Genomic DNA, 20,437 nt, shown 5'->3' on the forward strand with positions numbered 1-20,437 from the left:
TCCCATGTGAACGCCTCCGTTTGGGGGCGGCCCCACTGACATCACGAGTGATGTCAGTGGGAGAGATTTCGGCTCTGTTAGAGTCGAAATCTCTCTGGGGCTTGCGGCAACGAGACCCTACCACTAGGGTCTTGTCGCAAGCCCGATGGTCGCGATGGTCTTGACCATCGCGACCATCTTCCTGGCCGCTCGCCGGCCCTAGCCCATTTGGTGCCCTAGGCAAAATTTTGACTGGTGCCCCCTAACAACTTCCCATACTGAGCTGAACAGCCCCTCAGGAAAAAAAAACAGGTGGCCCTCCTCAGTAGGTGCTGTCAACGTTTTAAGACCCATCTGTCTTTTCATCAGGACATGTCATGATGAAAAAACCAATGGGTCATGAAACATCAACAGAACCTATGTGATTTGTGACAAAATATCACTTTGTTACAACTACTGAGGAGTGCCGCATGTTTTTTTCCTGAGGGGATGTTCAGCTCGGTATAGGAATTAGTTTATTATGCTAGGAGGGCACCCTCGAGATTACCAGTAAATATATCCAGAGTGTCGGGCTGAATGTATGTGTATATATATATGTGTGTGTGTATGTATATACAGTATGTGTATATATATATATATATAGTTCCCCCCAGCAGTGCCCCTGGTAGTAGTCCCCCCTAACAGTGCAAATGGTAGTAGTCCCCCCCATCCAGCAGTGCCCCTAGTAGTAGTCCCTCCCCAGCAGTGCCCGACAGACACACAAACGGAAAAAAAAAATTCCATGACGTCTCTCCCATCAGCCACTGCGGGAGCCAGAAGCTCGGCTCCGCAGTGGACGCAGCAGCCGATGAGAGTCTGTCTGGCTCTCATCGGCTGCTAAAACAAACACACAGCTGCCGGCACCAGTGGCTGTGTGTTTGTCCCTGGCAGTGTAGTGCGGACTGCACTTATGTGCGGTCCACACTACCGCCGTGTGCCTGGTCCTGTGGAGGTGGAGGCGGAGCCGTGTCAGTCACGGCTCTGCTCCGCAAAGGCCCATGGGAGGAATGGACGCGGCTGGGCATGCGCAGCATGACCTCCCGTGGCCATCTTGTTTCCTCCTGTAGCCAGAATGAGCTTCTGGACAGAAGCTCATTCTGACCTGGGCGGCTCAACGCTCAGATCGCGGCAGCAGCAGGGTAGGGAGGAGGGGCATGCAGAGCTAGTGGTGGTGGTGAACACGTGGCAGAGCCCTGGAATGCCCCTACACATTCCAGTCGCCCCTAGGCATTTGTTTATTATGCCTATGCCTAGGGCCGGCTCTGTTCAGCGGGCCCCTTCTGTTGCATTTTCTTGGTGGGCCCTTCATGCCCCAGTCTGACACTGTATGTATCTGTCCATTATCTCCAGTAGTGCTGCTACTTTCCGGGGCTGCAGAGCAGCAAAAGTCACTGGGAAAATGGTGGTGCATGCTCAGTACTGCTGTCCCTGGGAAAGCGGCGCGGGTGCCATTTCCCTGGAGACTCACGCATGAGTAGTGTATTCTGGCATTGCTGCGCCACTGCTAGAAAGAGGAGGGGGCCCACATTGAGTCTGCACACGGGCCCCCTCCTTTCTTAAAACGCCCCTGCACACTAATGCTGAGCCTTGTCACCTTGACAGGTGCTGTCTTGTACTTGGCTGCCCTCTAATAACCCTGGTCTTCTCATGGTTGCCTTTTTTACTTATGCCTTTCACTACTGACCTAGAAGGGGGAAGCCAGGTCAGCACTGTGGGAGGCGTGTAGCGGGCAAGTGTCGCGATTGTGTCATAATGGTACTGTTGTGAGGCCAGATTAAGAATAGTGGGGCCCTTTTAAAGAGGAAGGCAGATTACCAGTACTCTGTCTGGTATCACCAACGTTTCAGATGTTTACTACATCTTTTTTCAAGGACCTTGAAAAAAGATGTAGTAAACATCTGAAACGTTGGTCATACCAGACGGAGTACTGTATTTATTTTAAAGTCCACGGAGTGCTGCCATTACTTATGTATTGAAGGGTTCTGCAGAGGGCTTCCGGAAGTGCACCCTGGCTATACACCTTTACTTTGGAGTGCCGGCTACAGCTTTGGAGTATATATATATATATATATATATATGTATATAACTATATATATATATATATATATATATTGTAGGGGTGTGCAGCGGCCACTTTTCGTGATTTGTGTTTTGGTTTTGGATCTGGATCCCTCTTCGTGTTTTGGATCTGGATTGGTTTTGCCAAAACCACCCTTCCGTGTTTTGGGTTCTGGGTTTTGTGATTTGGATCTGTATTTTTTTGAAAAAAATGCATAAAAACAGCTAAAATCACAGAATTTGTGGGTTTTTCTGCTCCTATGCTATTATTAACCTCAATAGCATTCATTTCCAGTCTATTCTGAACACCTCACACGTCACAATATTGTTTTAGTCCAAAAGGTTGCACCGAGGTAGCTGGATGACTATGCTAAGCGACATGAGTGGGCAGCACAAACACGTGGCCCATCTAGGAGTGACACTGCAGTGGCAGACAGGATGGCAGTTTGAAAAACTAGGCCCCAACAGTACATAATGCAAAGAAAAAAAAGAGGTGCAAGATGGAATTGTCCTTGGGCCCTCCCACCCACCCTTATGTTGCATAAACAGGACATGCACACTTTAACAAACCAATCATTTCAGCACCAGGGTCTGCCACACGACTGTGGCTGAAATGATTGGTTCGTTTGGGCCCCCACAAAACAAGCTGGCAATTAATCTGTCCCTTCACAAACTGGCTCTACGGAGGCAAGATGTCGTCCTCATCCACCGATTCTTCACCCTCTTCAGTGTTGTGTACATCCTCATCCTCACAGAATATTAATTCGTCCCCGCTGGAATCCACCACCACAGGTCCCTCTGTACGTTCTGGAGGCTGGTCTCCCTGGACGAGTTGATAATTAATTTTTATGAACATCATCTTCTCCGCATTTTGTGGAAGCAACCTCCTACACCTTTCGCTGGCAAGGTTCCCGGCTGCACTAAACACTCTTTCAGAGTACACACTGGATGGGGGGGCAACTCAGGTAAAATAGAGCCAGTTTGTACAGGGGCCTCCAAATTGCCTCTTTTTCCTGCCAGTACAGGTACGGACTGTCTGACATGCCTACTTGGATGCTGTCACCGATGTAATCCTCCACCATTCTGTCAATGGTGATTGTATCATATGCAGTGACAGTAGACATGTCAGCAATTGTTGGCAGGTCTTTCGGTCCGGACCAGATGTCCAAACTTGGTCCTGCCTGCCCTGCATCACCGCCAGCGGGTTGCTTAGGATACCTAAGTTGTTTCCTGGCAGCCCTAATTGCGGGAGAAAGTGAAGAAGGAGCTGTTGACATGTCACGTTCCGCTTCAGCTGACAGTGTTTTCACCAGCACGGTCTTTGCACCTCTGCAGGCTTGTGTTGGCTGGAAAGAGAGACACCACATAGGCTTTAAACCTAGGAACAAGCACGGTGGCCAAAATGTAGTGGTCTGATTTCAACAGATTGATCACCCTGGAATCCTGGCAAAGCGAATGAAGGGCTTCATCCACAAGTCCCACATGCCGAACGGAATCGCTCCTTCTCAGCTCCTCCTTCACTTTCTCCAGCTGCTTCTGCAAAAGCCTGATGAGGGGAATGACCTGACTCAAGCTGGCAGTGTGTGAACTGACTTCACGTGTGGCAAGTTTGAAGGGCTGGAGAACCTTGCACAACACGGAAATCATTCTCCACTGTGCTTGAGTCAGGTGCATACCCCCTCCTTTGCCTATGTCATAGGTGGATGTATATGCTTGAATGGCCTTTTGCTGCTTCTCCATCCTCTGAAGCATATAGAGGGTTGAGTTCCACCGCATCACAACCTCTTTCTTCAGGTGATGGCGGGGCAGGTTCAAGAGTGTTTGCTGGCGCTCCAGTCTTCGGCACACAGTTGCTGAATGGCAAAAATGACCAGAAATTTTTCGGGCCACCCAAAGCGTCTCCTGCACGCCCCTGTCGCTTTTCAGAAAATTCTGCACCACAAAATTTATTGTGTGAGCAAAACATGGGACGTGCTGGAATTTGCCCAGATGTAATGCTCGCACAATATTGGTGGCGTTGTCAGATATCACAAATCCCCAGGAGAGTCTAAGTGGGGTAAGCCACTGGGCGATGATTTCCCTCAGTTTCTCTAAGAGGTTGTCAGCGGTGTGCCTTTTACTGAAACCGGTGATACACAGCGTAGCCTGCCTTGGAATGAGCTGGCGTTTCTGAGATGCTGCTACTGGTGACGCTGCTGTTGTTGCTGCGTAAGGTGATACATCTACCCAGTGGGCTGTCACAGTCATATAGTCCTTAGTCTGCCCTGTTCCACTTGTCCATATGTCCATGGTTAAGTGGACATTGGGTACAACCGCATTTTTCAGGACACTGAGGACACTTTTTCTGACGTTTCTGTACAGTCTCGGTATTGCCTGCTTAGTGAAGTGGAATCTAGATGGGATTTGGAACCGGGGACACACTACCTCCATCAATTGTCTAAATCCCACTGCACTAATGGCGGATACCGGACGCACGTCTAACACCAACATAGCAGTCAAGACCTCAGTTATACGTTTTGCTTCAGGATGACTGCTGTCGTACTTCATCCTCCTCGCTAAGGACTGTTGGAGGGTCAATTGTTTAGTAAAAGTAGTGGTATTTCTACTTCCTCTCTGGGATGATGAACGACTCCCAGGAGCAATAGCAGCAGCGGCAGCAGTAGGCGTAGCAATGCAGGATCCTCCGGAGGAATCCCGGATAGGAGAGTCAGTCATGCCAGTGACATGGCCTGCAGGACTACTTCCGATCCTGACTAAGGAGGAAATTGATGAGGAGGGAGTTGACGGTGTGGTTTGCAGGCGCTTCGGATACAACAGAACAAATGGAATTAGGTGTCCCTGGACTGCTTACGGTCTTAGCCAAAGTTTCTGAACTTGACAGTAACTTTTTATGAACACGCTGCAGGTGACATATAAGGGAGGATGTTATTAGGTGGTTAACGTGCCTACCCCTACTTATTTCACCTTTACATTTGGTACATATGGCAAGACAGTTGTTGTCCGGATTTGGATAGAAATATTGCCAGACCAAAGAGGTGGAATGTTTGGTCTTCTGCCCAGGCATTACCGTGATGGGCTCTTTCATCCCACGTACAACTGTCTCTCCCGGAGCCTGATTTAAACAAACAACATCACCATCAGAATCCTCCTCGCCAACTTCCTCCTCAGCGCCAGCTACACCAGTATCCTCATCCTGTTGTACTTCAATAGTGACATCTTCAATTTGCATATCAGCAAGTGGACTGTGGGTGCTCCTTTCAGCACTTGCAGAGGGCGTGCAAATGGTGGAAAGAGCCACCTCTTCCCCTCCAGTGCTGGGAAGGTCAGGCATCGCAACTGCCACCACACTTGGACTCTCCTAGGGGATTTGTGATATCTTCTTAGAACGCACAGTTCTTCGCTGTGCTTTTGCCAGCTTAACTCGTTTGATTTTTGTAGCGGGAGGAGGGCTTCCATCGTCATGTGAAGCTGAACCACTAGTCATGAACATAGGGAAAGACCTTAGCCGTTCCTTGCCACTCCATGTCGTAAATGGCATATTGGCAAGTTTACGTTTCTCCTCAGATGATTTAAATGTTTTTTTTAAGGTAATTTTCCTGAACTTTGTCTTTGGGATTGTATATGCCCTCTACTATGACATTGGGCATCGGCCTTGGCAGACGACGTTGATGGCATGTTATCGTCTATGTCATGACTAGTGGCAGCAGCTTCAGCACTAGGAGGAAGTGGTTCTTGATCTTTCCCTATTTTATATTTATCGGAGAAAGTTTGGTCCTCCATTTATGTTATATTGATATATACGTGCGGCTAGGGCGCACACAAACACAGAAAATATTTTTTGATTTTTGTTGGAGACTAGTGCACTTTGTGGGTTACACCACCCTTTAAGAAATGAGCAAGCCGGCTCTTTACTTATGGAACACAAGCGCGCGCTTGGCGCTCCTCCTTTGTTGATGCACGTGCAGCTACAGAAAGTGGTTAAATCCCCGAAGAAGCCCCAGAAAGCTTCGAGTGCAGCGAAGAGCCCGAAGAAGGTCAAGAAACCAACAAAAGCGGCTGCTGGCAAAAGCCCAAAGAAGCCTAAAGCTGTGAAGCCTAAAAAGGCGGCCAAGAGTCCGGCTAAGAAGGCAGCGAAGCCCAAAGCCGCTAAAAGTCCAGCCAAGAAAGCGGCTAAGCCCAAGAAAGCTGCGGCAAAGAAATAATGGATGAGCCGCGGCAGCCTCGCTTCCTTGTTATCACCACAAAGGCTCTTTTCAGAGCCACCCACCCTGTCTCGGCAGAGCTGAAGGCACCTTTTTTTTTCACATGTTCCGTGTCTAGAGTCTATAGACCCCTAAACCTGTAAGCATCCAGGGTTTAATCATTTACTTTCTCAAACTTGGGGTATACGACACGTGATCATGCTGCCCGTTCCGATCCATGTCGTCTGTAAATCATGAGCCCCGCTCAATTTCTGTAGCCTCTTCCTGCTGAGGATGCCTGGCAAAATCTCTGGGATCACCAACACCTTCCCCATCCACTACAGGTGCTGGTACAGCATATGTACAGTAAGGCAGGCTCTAACCAGGTGTATCTAAAATGGTCACCCGGCAGTTTAGAAATCTCCGCAGAGACTGCAGATGATCAGAGGCAAGAACGAATTCGAACTGTGTCATATTATAAATATAAGCGTTCTGGAGAGAACGTTGGGGTCACGGGCAGGACACGCCAGTACATAAAGAAAGTAATGACATTTATTGTGTAATAAGGACACACACATCAGTATTCACATAAACGGTCTTAGTCCAGACAGTGTATGAAGGATGAGTTCATGTAGAAAACATTAATACATTGCATCAGGTGGAGTCGGGGTTACATGAAAGGATTCGCTGATTAATAGATCGCAAGTATCGAATAGCGTTGGTCTATTTTTTAGACATATAATATACCACAAGTAAAAAATAAAACTTTGGAAAATTTACATTAGCCACGCATACATAATAAATATAAAGATCCTCCCATATATACAGTCTATCTAGGGATCTTATTGCATCAGGTGCCTGATATCTAGTATTCATAATAAAAAAATGTATAAAGCTCCAATATCAGGTAATATTCACTGGATCCTGATGAATAGAGCACTATGTACCCAAATACTTGTTTATATGTCTCCTTAATCCAGGCAGTATTGCACCGATTTTCACTAGAGGAAGTGCCAACAGTTTTATGTCTTGCAATGAATTTGAAATGTAACAGTGTTGCCAAACCAGTTCAATGTAGCCACATATAAGTAGTTGTAGTGCTTTATAATTTGTTTCTACAGCCGCCTGTACATCAAATACTGCAGTTCTAAAAATAATGTGGTTTTGTATTTGAGATACCAGCAGTGAATCTGAGGGAATTAAAGTGTTTCTGTTGGTCTTTCGTGCTATAGTAAAAAGTGATATTTCAAAATGAGAAAGGGACACACCAGTGCATAATGAAAGTAATGAATGACATATTTATTAGCTAATAAGGGGTACATATAGACAAGACACCAAACAGTCTTAAGTCCATACATGTACAGTATGAAGGACGAGAAACATCAATAATTGCATCAGATGGAGTAGGACGAAAACTGATATTGTCCCAATATTATCGGTGTCACAAGGAGCAGAATATGACGCTTACAAGCACTCCTCCCCCATAGCTCTGAGGTTTCCTATCAGGTCCGCCTGCACTGTATAAGAGGAGGACTTCGCTGCAACAGTAGTGTCAGAGTGAGAATTTTTTGTTTGGTTGTGTCTTGTGAGAGCATTGTCCCGGTGAAACATGTCTGGTAGAGGCAAAGGCGGAAAAGGACTCGGAAAAGGAGGCGCCAAGCGGCACAGGAAGGTGCTGCGGGATAACATCCAGGGTATTACTAAGCCCGCCATCCGTCGTTTGGCCCGGAGAGGAGGTGTGAAGCGCATTTCTGGCCTCATCTATGAGGAGACCCGCGGGGTGCTGAAGGTTTTCCTGGAGAATGTGATCCGGGATGCCGTTACTTACACCGAGCACGCCAAGAGGAAAACGGTCACCGCTATGGATGTGGTGTATGCTCTGAAGCGCCAGGGCCGCACTCTCTATGGATTTGGGGGTTAAACACTGATGCGCATCCCATCCCCCACACAAAGGTCCTTTTCAGGGCCACCCATCTCTTTTATTAGAGAGCTAAAATAACGTACTAGCATTTCACTACAGTGCTTGACAGCTTTCCGACTATAACTCTAGGGAGAGGACTGACGTGGTTCTAATTTATATACTTCATAAGATTTTGTTCCATTGTATAAAGCGCGTAAGTACTAGTGGTTGCTCATTCTAGTCTGATCTCTATACAGATCGATATCTGACACAAAGTTACCAAATCTAAACGGTACAGCTGGATAATAGAGGTTAGTGAATGTTTTGTTTTATACACGTTAGTGCTGGGTGAGCAGCTTCTCACGTTCTAATGCTAGAAATAGTTTAGTCATTTGTTTGGTACTGTAGAGTCTGATGGATACAAGTAATCATTTTTTTTTTTAATCGTAGATAAACGGCTAAGGAGATGTATAAAGAGTTAACTGTAAGAATTCCATGTTCTGTTTAAAGGCACTGCAACCCTTTTGTCTGCCTGAAGTGTATCTGCTCTAATCTGGGAAAAGAATAGTTCATTAGATCACCGAGACTACGACTAATAAAGCTGCATATTGCCCCAGTAAAATAGTATTGTCAACGTGCAATCCATGATCATAGCAAGTGACCATCATGACATTATACCAATACACGAGAGAAATCTGCTGAAAAACATGAATCTTTTATAGCTGCATACTTGGAAGCTGTACATGAAATTGACAAAGTCGTGTATGCTGGCTGCAGGGGATTCCCGTGGTTAAAGTTTAAGCAACATTGTAGCAATCGCTGATAAAGCTACAATGTAGGCTAGTTTCACCAAACACTACACAAAGGAATAGTCGTCTGAAAACCTCAGTACTTGCAATGATGGCCGCCTCATAAATGCATCAGAAAATGTTATTCAACATTATGGGCCTGATTCATAGCTTGACGCTATGTCATCAGTGACAGCGTCTATTTGGTTAAGTTAGACCATGGGCTTATTACTGAGACGGCACAAAGCCTTTGTGTCTGTGTACAAAGTCAAACCATTGGACATTGCATCAGTTCTATGAAGGTGCAGCATGTCTGTTAGAGCATGGCTTGCTAATGTGGTTAAATTACATATAAATATATCAACCTCATCTACGATTGATGAAAAGGAATCAACACCTTTCCGCCCAGATAATTTATTCCTTGAAACTGACAGAGGCGGCTGCAACGATATTAACGGCGGGATTTAAAAAAAAAAATTAAAATCATACGATTACTGAACACCAATCGTTGGAGTGGGCTTGCTTACATCTTCCAATCAGCGATCATCACTACGTAAAAATAGGATTGTTAGTAGACAGATTTCTCATTCTTTTTGAGTTTGTAGTTTTTTTGTTGGAAGCATGGCCAGGACCAAGCAAACAGCTCGGAAGTCCACCGGCGGGAAAGCTCCCCGCAAACAGCTGGCAACGAAAGCCGCCCGGAAGAGCGCTCCAGCTACAGGTGGCGTGAAGAAGCCTCACCGATACCGTCCCGGAACTGTTGCTCTCCGAGAGATCCGCCGCTACCAGAAATCCACCGAGTTGCTGATCCGTAAGCTGCCCTTCCAGCGTCTGGTGAGGGAGATCGCCCAGGACTTCAAGACCGACCTGCGCTTCCAGAGCTCTGCCGTCATGGCCCTACAAGAGGCCAGCGAGGCTTATCTGGTGGGGCTCTTCGAGGACACTAACCTGTGTGCCATCCATGCCAAGAGGGTGACCATCATGCCTAAAGACATCCAGCTGGCCCGCAGGATTCGAGGGGAGAGGGCATAGATGATACTCGGCACTAGTAAACACGCAACACAAAGGCTCTGTTCAGAGCCACCAAATCTTTCGAAACGAGCTGAAGCATAAACTGCATGTTAGGGTTGGTGCGATAGGCTGCTGATAAATCCTTAGCTCAGCGGGACAGATAGGAGACGAGGACCCTTTATTGGATCTGACTGTGTACTGTCATTATATTTTGGGTCACGTCAGTGAATAATTTCATCCACTTACACATACGGTCAAACTACAATGTAACTGTTTATTTCCCTCGCCAAGGCTAGCTATTCTTTTTCTACAGTGAAAACTGCACTATTTCAGCCAAATCAGTGATTGTGACTAAATCGTCACTTTGTCCACCACATCTTTTCATCCTACATATAGAATTTTACCCGACGAACATAGTAGGCTCTCTGCACTACTCTCCTACTAACTCCAAGAACTGATACGGGCGGTGTCTGACCAGGGACACCTGGGCTCCACTCTCCTGACGTTTCACACAGTACCAGGATTCTAGGTGTAAGCGTCTCACACTGGTAAGTTACTTATGCGTGTTGCCCAACCAGTCCCCTAGTTCCCCTAATCAAATTGATATAAAATGATTGTGTAGTTTGGCAATTCCCCTAAAATCTTTCTTGGGAGGTGAAGGCTTCTATGCAAGCATAGAGCAACATCTCACAGTACCGTGCACAGATCGTTTTGTAGACACACTGCCACTCTAATCCAGTCTCAATGCTGCTTGTGTATGGAAGTTATAAACCGTAGTACTAATAAAGCAAAGCAGCAACTAAAGCGCAGTTCTCTCAGCTCTCCTGGGAAGACGTGGTTGGCTCTGAAAAGAGCCTTTGTTGTGTTTTAGGGACATCGGTTCTGTGGTGGAAGTTACCCGCATCACATTACTTGCCCTTAGCTGCCTTGTGACTCTCAGTTTTCTTGGGCAGCAGCACGGCCTGGATGTTGGGCAGGACTCCTCCCTGGGCGATGGTCACCCCACCCAGCAGCTTGTTTAACTCCTCATCGTTGCGCACGGCGAGCTGAAGGTGGCGGGGGATGATGCGGGTCTTCTTGTTGTCACGGGCGGCGTTCCCTGCAAGCTCTAGAATCTCAGCAGTCAGGTATTCGAGTACTGCAGCCAAATACACCGGGGCCCCGGCACCAACACGCTCGGCATAGTTTCCCTTTCTCAGTAGACGGTGAACGCGACCAACCGGGAACTGGAGACCGGCCCGAGATGAACGAGTCTTGGCTTTAGCCCGGGTCTTGCCGCCTTGTTTTCCTCTTCCAGACATGATGAGGTACTAGCGTAAATAAACTCTCGTTAAAACGGCGCAATAAATGTGTTTCTAATATAATCCAGGCCTACTCCTTATATACACACACACATGTATCCAAAGTTTTGCTCTGTGATTGGTCCTCTTTTCACAGTGCAAAATGCAGCTCAAGCTCATGCACAAACCAATCAGCATGTAGAGTGTGGAGTTATGATGTCGCTGCAAATTAACGTATACCCAATAGTGCAGCCAGAAGACTGAAGCCTCATTTGCATGGGGTGCTTATAAATAGAGTAGATCTGGGCTAAATTAGCAACACATTTTCTCTTTTGTTCCTGGATATATTGGTTTGGTTGGTTAAGAATGCCTGATCCCCCGAAGTCTGCTCCGGCGGCCAAGAAAGGCTCTAAGAAAGCGGTGACCAAGACCCAGAAGAAAGACGGGAAGAAGCGTAGGAAGACCAGGAAGGAGAGTTACGCTATTTACGTTTACAAGGTGCTAAAACAGGTGCACCCTGATACCGGCATCTCCTCCAAGGCTATGGGCATCATGAACTCCTTTGTGAATGATATCTTTGAGCGCATTGCAGGGGAATCTTCCCGCCTGGCTCATTACAACAAGCGCTCCACCATCACCTCCCGGGAGATCCAGACCGCTGTACGCCTGCTGTTACCGGGTGAGCTGGCCAAGCACGCAGTGTCCGAGGGCACCAAGGCCGTCACCAAATACACCAGCGCCAAGTGAACACACCAATCCCACATGAACACAAAGGCTCTTCAAAGAGCCACCCATCTCCTCCCTAAACGGGCTGTAACAATCGCAGTTTGTGCTGTCTCTACTCCCTACACATGGCTGAATGGCAGTAACCGAGGTTATATAGACTGATTTTCTTCTGACCGTATACACACACCCTCCAGCTTTAAATTTAATGTACATGAAAATTAACACTCGCTTTGTTTGAAAAAAATAATTACAATTGATCTCTGAAAGAATACAAACATGTAATTACAACCCTTGATTGATTAAAATCTGGATAAGAGAATAACAGCACATTATCCACATCATACTGTATACTGGAAATAACTATATTGGTATAGATTTATAATGATAATTTAATCTTGAATCCTGTTTTCACTGGCAGCGGAATTGTTAGGATCGGTGTGGTTGGCCTGCTGCTGATTTTCAAGGACTTAGAAAAAGTTACATATTTCTGAATTTGAAATAGTATTCATTGTAATGGATACTGTTGCAAGTTCTTTTTACTAACAGTCTCAGGCAGCTGAGATGATAGAATTAAAGTTACGCTGCGGCTGATTTTCAGAGACTGCAATTTAATGGTGATAAGTAGCCTCACAGAGAACTATGTCCTGTCTTTAGAAAAGAAAGGGAGTAATGCAGAAGGCTCCTCCTCTCAAATATGTCTTCCATCAGGTCCGCATTCATCTTAAGACATGGCAGCTGGTACACGTGCTGCTTATTCTAGCTTGGTGCTGATCTGTAGCAGTTTGCAAGATGTCACGGAAAGGCAAAGGCAATAAGGGACTCGGGAAAGGTGGAGCCTAGCGTCATAGGAAGGTGCTGCGGGATAACATCCAGGGTATCACAAAGCCCGCCATCCGACGTCTAGCCCGGAGAGGGGGCGTGAAGCGCAGTTCTGGCCTCATCTATGAGGAGACCCGCGGGGTGCTGAAAGTATTTCTGGAGAATGTGATCCGGACGCCGTCACTTACACCAAGCACGCCAAGGGGAAGACTGTGACCGCTATGGATGTGGTCTATGCTCTCAAGCGCCAGGGCCGCACTCTGTAAGGCTTTGGAGGTTAAATAGGTCCAGATGATCTCGTTTTCAAAAACCCTTACTAAGGCCATTTTAAGGGCCACCTACAATAATCCAAATGAGCTTGATGAACATGTAGATTTTCATTTTTGCGAGCAGGTCCTCCCTACCTATATATCTGTCTGTTATTACCCAGTTTTGTTCTATTAATGTTTACAATTGTAAAGCGCAACGGAATATGCTGCGCTATATAAGAAACTGTTAATAAATAATAATAATTTTTTTTTAGACTGTATGCATTGTCAACGCTGGAGTCATACTGAACAGCCTAAAATTAATTTTGTTGTAAATAAGAATACGGTTGATCAGTGGCGTAACTAGGGTATTTGGAGCCCAGGGCAAATTTGAAAAGGGAGCCCCCCCCACCCACGATGTGCACATGCAGGAAAAAATGGGCGTGTCAACATGAAACACCCCTTTATTTTCACGCTGAACATTCCTATCCATATGCACCTTAACCCCAGTAGTACCCCTTATACAGTACCCCCAGTATGCAGTTGTGGTCCCTGCTATGCAGGCCCATAGTAGTGCCCCTTATACAGTATCCCCAGTAGTGGTCCCCCTTATACAGCCCCCAGTTAGTTCCCCTTAGTCAGTACCCTCAGTAGTGGCCCCCCAAATGCAGTGCCCCATGTTGTGTTCAATCTTATGCAGTGCCCCCAGTAGCAGTCCCCACAATGCAGTGCGCCATGTAGCGGTATACCCTTATGCAGTGCCCTTTATATAGTGCCCCCAGTAGTAGTCCCCCCCTTCCTATTATTGCCCCCAGTAGTGGTCCCCCCAGTGCAGTGCCTCTAGTAGTAGGCCCCTTTTATAATGCCCCCAGTGGTAGATACCCCCCCCCCAAGTAGTAGTCCCCAGTAGAGGTTCCCCCTCCCGATTAAGTGCCCCCAGTAGTAGCCCCCCCCAGTAGAGGTTCTCCCAATAATGGTGCCCCCAGTAGTAGCTACCCCTCCCCGTTGTGCCCCCACCCCCAGTAGAGGTCCCCCCAGTAGTAGCCACCCCCTCCCCCTTTGTGCCCCCAGTAGTGCAGACAGGTTTAAAAAAAAAATATATAAAAATATACTTACCTGAATCCACACTGCTGCTGCTCCGGTCCGCGACACCTCTCCCGCCGCCGCCTGCCAGTCCTCCCAGGCTGGCACGCTCAGCATTATGGGAGAGACGTCATGATGTCATGACGTCATGACGTCTGTCCCATTACCCACTGCAGGAGCCGGATGGAAGCCCGGCTCTTGCAGTGGGTGCTGCAGCAGTCAATGAGAGTCTATCTGACTCTCATTGGCTGCTGTTTAACACATGCATCGCCGCCAGCGCTGGCGGCGATGCGTGTGTTATGCACAACCTGAGCCCGCCTCCTAGCGCTATTGGGCAAGCACTCAGGGGGAGGGAACGGGCTCAGCTGTGCAGCACAGGACCGGCGCTGGAAGCCTAGCACCGGTCCTGTCTAAATGTGTAGCGCTGGCCGCACTCACTGCGGTCGGCGCTACACTGGTGGCTAACTAGGGCGGGCCGGACCGTGGCCGGCGGTGCCCCCCTGCGCCGCCGGGCCCACGGCGCCCAGGGCACGCACCCTGCCCGACCCCCCTAGTTACACCACTGCGGTTGATTTTCAGCTATCGTGCAGTTTGTTCATCATTAATGATTACCGCAAAGGTAATTTTATTTATATGGCGCCACAAGTGTTCCGCAGAACCTTTTAAAGTGCATAAACAAGTGAACAAGAAATCAGTGACTTGCAGGACAAGGACATGGGGTTTATATACACATTGCTGTATAAGCGATCGTAACACTCTTAGCAGCTGGGCACCAGTGACGTACTGTTAGGTGGTGCCTAACCCTACTGGCGGCCGATATCCCGGATGCCGAAATCCCGACACTAAAAGCCCGACATGGGACTAAAGATAGGTGTTGAAATCCCAACACCTATCATTAGCTATAGGGCTAAAGGTAAGTTCTGGCTACAGTAGTTCCCTAGTGAGACTGCATGGTGTGTGCATGTGTGCTGAGACTGCATGGTGTGTGCATGTGTGCTGAGACTGCATGGTGTGTGCATGCGTGATGAGACTGCATGGTGTGTGCATGTGTGCTGAGACTGCATGGTGTGTGCATGTGTGCTGAGACTGCATGGTGTGTGCATGTGTGCTGAGACTGCATGGTGTGTGCATGCGTGCTGAGACTGCATGGTGTGTGCATGCGTGCTGAGACTACATGGTGTGTGCATGTGTGCTGAGACTGCATGGTGTGTTCTAAGAACTCATGGTGTGTGCTGGGACTACAAGATATGTGTATACATATGTGCTGAGGCTGTGTGCTTGCAGAGACTACGTGTGTGTGTGTGTGCCGTGACAGCACTCAGGGCCTGATACAGACCCGGTCGCTATGAGCGTACGCTCGCTCGATGTGTATGCAAATATTTGAAAGTGATGCGGCGGGGAGCGACTGCTCGCCAAGGCATAAGCACGCCCATCTTACATGTACGAGCGTTCGCTTTGTGCATGCAGACTCCCCTTAGCGAATGCAGAGACGCCCACTGCCCCACGTCATCTCCTGGAAGTTTGTGAAAACATTGGTACATGGACCACTATCGGATGTGAACGCAGTGCTTGTGGCAGCTTTTTTCTACCGCAAGCATTGCGAGGAAAACAGAGTAAAAAAATGGCTAGTGACGTGTACTATGCCGCTGCCTGTTTATTATGCACGCCTGCGTTCTCATCTCCAACCCCCTGTTTTTACTGGACTGCCCCCGTCACCACCCACAAACGGCCTCTCCTGTCACTCACTCTGCTGGGCTGGCTGTGCTGGGCTGGCTGTGCTGGGCGAACGAGGAATCTGAGAACGCACTGTGTAGTTTGTGCACGCGCACTGCGATGCATAGGCATGCGCAGATTAGCAACCATCGGGAATAGCGAGCGCACTGCGGTTAGCGTCCGGGTCTGAATCAGGCCCTCAGTCCATAAACTGTCTCATCTGGCTGGAGCAGTCATTCCATGTACACAGCAAACCCAGCATAATAGATATTGGAAAAGTTACAATAATAAAAATATCCCATATACATCCATTTATAGAATTGTATATATTATAACACAAACTTTCTGCTGTTTGACTTTATTATAAAGAGGAAGAGCCATCACCATTCATATACCCTATCCCCTATTACCTTGATTCTTAGACTGTAGAATGGGGAGGGGGCTGTGTCGTTCTGGGGTTATCAGATTTCTGTACAGTAATGTGTTGTGTGGTGTTTACCTGTACATTGTACTTGTGTAAGTGCAGGCATGGGTTACCTGAGTTCCTATCTGCATGGGATTACCTGTGCCCATTGGATGGGCATGGGCGTATTTGTGCCCCTTTTTGTACGGACATGGGCTTACCTGTGTCCCTGTCTATGCTGGCATGTGGTCACCTGTGTGTGCACCTGTCTGCGTGGGTATATGCTTACCTGTCTGTGCCCTTGTCTGTACGGGCATGGACGTACCTATGCCACTATCTGTGAGGGTATGGGCTTACCTATGTCCCTGTCAGTGCAGACATGTGGTACTTGTGTGTGCACCAGTCTGTGGCAGTTTTGTTAACCCTTTTGGTGCATACACACGTAACGATTTTGTTAATGAACGATTTTCGTTCAGTTTTTCCCTTGAAAACGATTTTTTGAATGATGAACGAAAAATGTTCCTTCCCTTAATGAAAATCGTTATGTTGGACAGTCTGAAATGGACGATGAACTACAAACTACAGTACAAACGGGAGCGCGCTTGAACGATTATCGTTCATCGTTGTAACTCAGAAAGTGAACAATTTTTTGAACAACTGCGACGTCGTTATCATTAAATCGTTCAAAAAATCGTTACGTGTGTATGCACCTTTTGTACTATATTTTGGGGACATATTGGCAGATTTAGAGTAGAGATTCCAGTAACACTGGGCCTGATTCAAACCCGGTCGCAAGTGCTATGCGCTCGCAACCGGGTCGATGGTGGACCAGTGCGCTTGCGGATGACGGAGCCGGCTCCATCGTGCGCATGCGCAAGACCCGGATAGCGACGGGCACTCCGTCGCTCCGGGTCTCGCAACAAAGGGGGCGAGCTGTCGATGTTGAGTGACAGCTTGCCCCCTTTGGTGGGCGGACCGGGGGAGTGGCTGCCCAAACGGGAGGGGGAGAGATTGATTGCCCAAACGAGTTATGTCAGTGGGAGAGATTTCGGCTCTGTTAGAGTCGAAATCTCTCTGGGGCTTGCGGCAACAAGACCCTACCACTAGGGTCTTGTCGCAAGCCAGATGGTCGCGATGGTCTTGACCATCGCGACCATCTTCCTGGCCGCTCGCTGTAGCTGTGGGTGGTCACCCACAGCTATGCGAGCGGCCAGGAGGCCGTTCTAAAGAAAAAAATAGCCCGGCCCTGATTCAGAGCGTCCGGCTCTGAATCAGGGCCACTATTCCCTTCACCACCACTCCCTTCTAACCAAGACATTCTCCACTAGCTTATACCTTCAGCGGCAGAGCCGGCCCTAGCCCATTTGGTGCCCTAGGCAAAATTTTGACTGGTGCCCCCTAACAACTTCCCATACCGAGCTGAACAGCCCCTCAGGAAAAAAAACAGGTGGCCCTCCTCAGTAGGTGCTGTCAACGTTTTAAGACCCATCTGTCTTTTCATCAGGACATGTCATGATGAAAAAACCAATGGGTCGTGAAACATCAACAGAACCTATGTGATTTGTGACAAAATATCACTTTGTTACAACTACTGAGGAGTGCCGCATGTTTTTTTCCTGAGGGGATGTTCAGCTCGGTATAGGAATTAGTTTATTATGCTAGGAGGGCACCCTCGAGATTACCAGTAAATATATCCAGAGTGTCGGGCTGAATGTATGTGTATATATATATGTGTGTGTGTGTGTGTGTGTGTGTGTGTGTGTGTGTGTATACAGTAAGTGTGTATATATATACATATATATATATACACACACACACATATATATATAATGTGTGTGTATATATATATGTGTGTGTGTGTGTGTGTGTATATACAGTAAGTGTGTATATATATACATATATATATACACACACACACATATATATATAATGTGTGTGTATATACATATATATTATATATGTATATACAGTATATATATATATAGTTCCCCCCAGCAGTGCCCCTAGTAGTAGTCCCCCCTCCAGCAGTGCCCCTGGTAGTAGTCCCCCCTAACAGTGCAAATGGTAGTAGTCCCCCCTCCAGCAGTGCCCCTGGTAGTAGTCCCCCCTAACAGTGCAAATGGTAGTAGTCCCCACCATCCAGCAGTGCCACTGGTAGTAGTCCCCCCTAACAGTGCAAATGGTAGTAGTCCCACCTCCAGCAGTGCCCCTGGTAGTAGTCCCCCCTAACAGTGCAAATGGTAGTAGTCCCCACCATCCAGCAGTGCCACTGGTAGTAGTCCCCCCTAACAGTGCAAATAGTAGTAGTCCCCCCTCCAGCAGTGCCCCTGGTAGTAGTCCCCCCTAACAGTGCAAATGGTAGTAGTCCCCCCTCCAGCAGTGCCCCTGGTAGTAGATCCCCCCAAACAGTGCAAATGGTAGTAGTCCCTCCCCAGCAGTGCCCGACACACACACACGGAAAAAAAATAAAAATTCCATTACGTCTCTACCATCAGCCACTGCGGGAGCCAGAAGCTCGGCTCCGGCAGTGGGCACAGCAGCCGATGAGAGTCTGTCTGACTCTCATCGGCTGCTAAAACATGCACACAGCTGCCGGCACCGGTGGCTGTGTGTTTGTCCCTGGCAGTGTAGTGCGGACTGCACTTATGTGCGGTCCACACTATCACCGTGTGCCTGGTCCTGTGGAGGTGGAGGCAGAGCCGTGTCAGTCACGGCTCTGCTCCGCAAAGGCCCATGTGAGGAATGGACGCGGCTGGGCATGCGCAGCATGACCTCCCGTGGCCATATTGTTTCCTCCTGTAGCCAGAATGAGCTTCTGAACAGAAGCTCATTCTGACCTGGGCGGCTCAACGCTCAGATCGCGGCAGCAGCATGGTAGGGAGGAGGGGCATGCAGCGCCGGTGGTGGTGAACACGTGGCAGAGCCCTGTAATGCCACTAGACATTAGAGTCGCCCCTAGGCATTTGTTTATTATGCCTATGCCTAGGGCCGGCTCTGTTCAGCGGGCCCCTTCTGTTGCATTTTCTTGGTGGGCCCTTCATGCCCCAGTCTGACACTGTATGTATCTGTCCATTATCTCCAGTAGTGCTGCTACTTTCCGGGACTGCAGAGCAGCAAAAGTCACTGGGAAAATGGTGGTGCATGCTCAGTACTGCTGTCCCTGGGAAAGTGGCGCGGGTGCCATTTCCCTGGAGACCCACGCATGAGTAGTGTATTCTGGCACTGCTGCGCCACTGCTAGAAAGAGGAGGGGGCCCACATTGAGTCTGCACACGGGCCCCCTCCTTTCTTAAAACGCCCCTGCACACTACTGCTGAGCCTTGTCACCTTGACAGGTGCTGTCTTGTACTTGGCTGCCCTCTAATAACCCTGGTCTTCTCATGGTTGCCTTTTTTACTTATGCCTTTCACTACTGACCTAGAAGGGGGAAGCCAGGTCAGCACTGTGGGAGGCGTGTAGCGGGCAAGTGTCGCGATTGTGTCATAATGGTACTGTTGTGAGGCCAGATTAAGAATAGTGGGGCCCTTTTAAAGAGGAAGGCAGATTACCAGTACTCCGTCTGGTATCACCAACGTTTCAGATGTTTACTACATCTTTTTTCAAGGACCTTGAAAAAAGATGTAGTAAACATCTGAAACGTTGGTCATACCAGACGGAGTACTGTATTTATTTTAAAGTCCACGGAGTGCTGCCATTACTTATGTATTGAAGGGTTCTGCAGAGGGCTTCCGGAAGTGCACCCTGGCTATACACCTTTACTTTGGAGTGCCGGCTACAGCTTTGGAGTATATATATATATATATATATATATATATATATATGTATATAACTATATATATATATTGTAGGGGTGTGCAGCGGCCACTTTTCGTGATTTGTGTTTTGGTTTTGGATCTGGATCTCTCTTCGTGTTTTGGATCTGGATTGGTTTTGCCAAAACCACCCTTCCGTGTTTTGGGTTCTGGGTTTTGTGATTTGGATCTGTATTTTTTTGAAAAAAAGCATAAAAACAGCTAAAATCACAGAATTTGTGGGTTTTTCTGCTCCTATGCTATTATTAACCTCAATAGCATTCATTTCCACTCATTTCCAGTCTATTCTGAACACCTCACACGTCACAATATTGTTTTAGTCTAAAAGGTTGCACCGAGGTAGCTGGATGACTATGCTAAGCGACATGAGTGGGCAGCACAAACACGTGGCCCATCTA

The 20,437-nt window shown here is 47.9% G+C and overlaps 4 protein-coding genes across 4 annotated transcripts; 3 read left to right on the forward strand and 1 right to left on the reverse strand.

Annotated features, from left to right (window-relative positions):
• The first annotated feature begins 7,866 nt into the window (after positions 1 to 7,866).
• LOC148515182 (histone H4) lies at positions 7,867 to 8,178 on the forward strand. Its single transcript, XM_088480415.1, has one exon. It carries the CDS (start codon positions 7,867 to 7,869, stop codon positions 8,176 to 8,178), a length of 312 nt encoding a protein of 103 aa, XP_088336541.1.
• A 1,377-nt stretch (positions 8,179 to 9,555) lies between these two features.
• Positions 9,556 to 10,007, forward strand: LOC148515183 (histone H3). Its single transcript, XM_088480490.1, has one exon. It carries the CDS (start codon positions 9,567 to 9,569, stop codon positions 9,975 to 9,977), a length of 411 nt encoding a protein of 136 aa, XP_088336616.1. The 5' UTR covers positions 9,556 to 9,566; the 3' UTR covers positions 9,978 to 10,007.
• Positions 10,008 to 10,541: 534 nt separating this feature from the next.
• Positions 10,542 to 11,291, reverse strand: LOC148515184 (histone H2A type 1-like). Its single transcript, XM_088480491.1, has one exon. It carries the CDS (start codon positions 11,255 to 11,257, stop codon positions 10,865 to 10,867), a length of 393 nt encoding a protein of 130 aa, XP_088336617.1. The 5' UTR covers positions 11,258 to 11,291; the 3' UTR covers positions 10,542 to 10,864.
• A 280-nt stretch (positions 11,292 to 11,571) lies between these two features.
• LOC148515185 (histone H2B 1.1-like) lies at positions 11,572 to 12,420 on the forward strand. Its single transcript, XM_088480492.1, has one exon. It carries the CDS (start codon positions 11,603 to 11,605, stop codon positions 11,981 to 11,983), a length of 381 nt encoding a protein of 126 aa, XP_088336618.1. The 5' UTR covers positions 11,572 to 11,602; the 3' UTR covers positions 11,984 to 12,420.
• Positions 12,421 to 20,437: the final 8,017 nt, after the last annotated feature.

Source organism: Taudactylus pleione, unplaced genomic scaffold (assembly GCF_031769625.1).
Source record: "Taudactylus pleione unplaced genomic scaffold, aTauple2 ptg000253l, whole genome shotgun sequence".
NCBI lineage: Eukaryota > Metazoa > Chordata > Amphibia > Anura > Myobatrachidae > Taudactylus > Taudactylus pleione.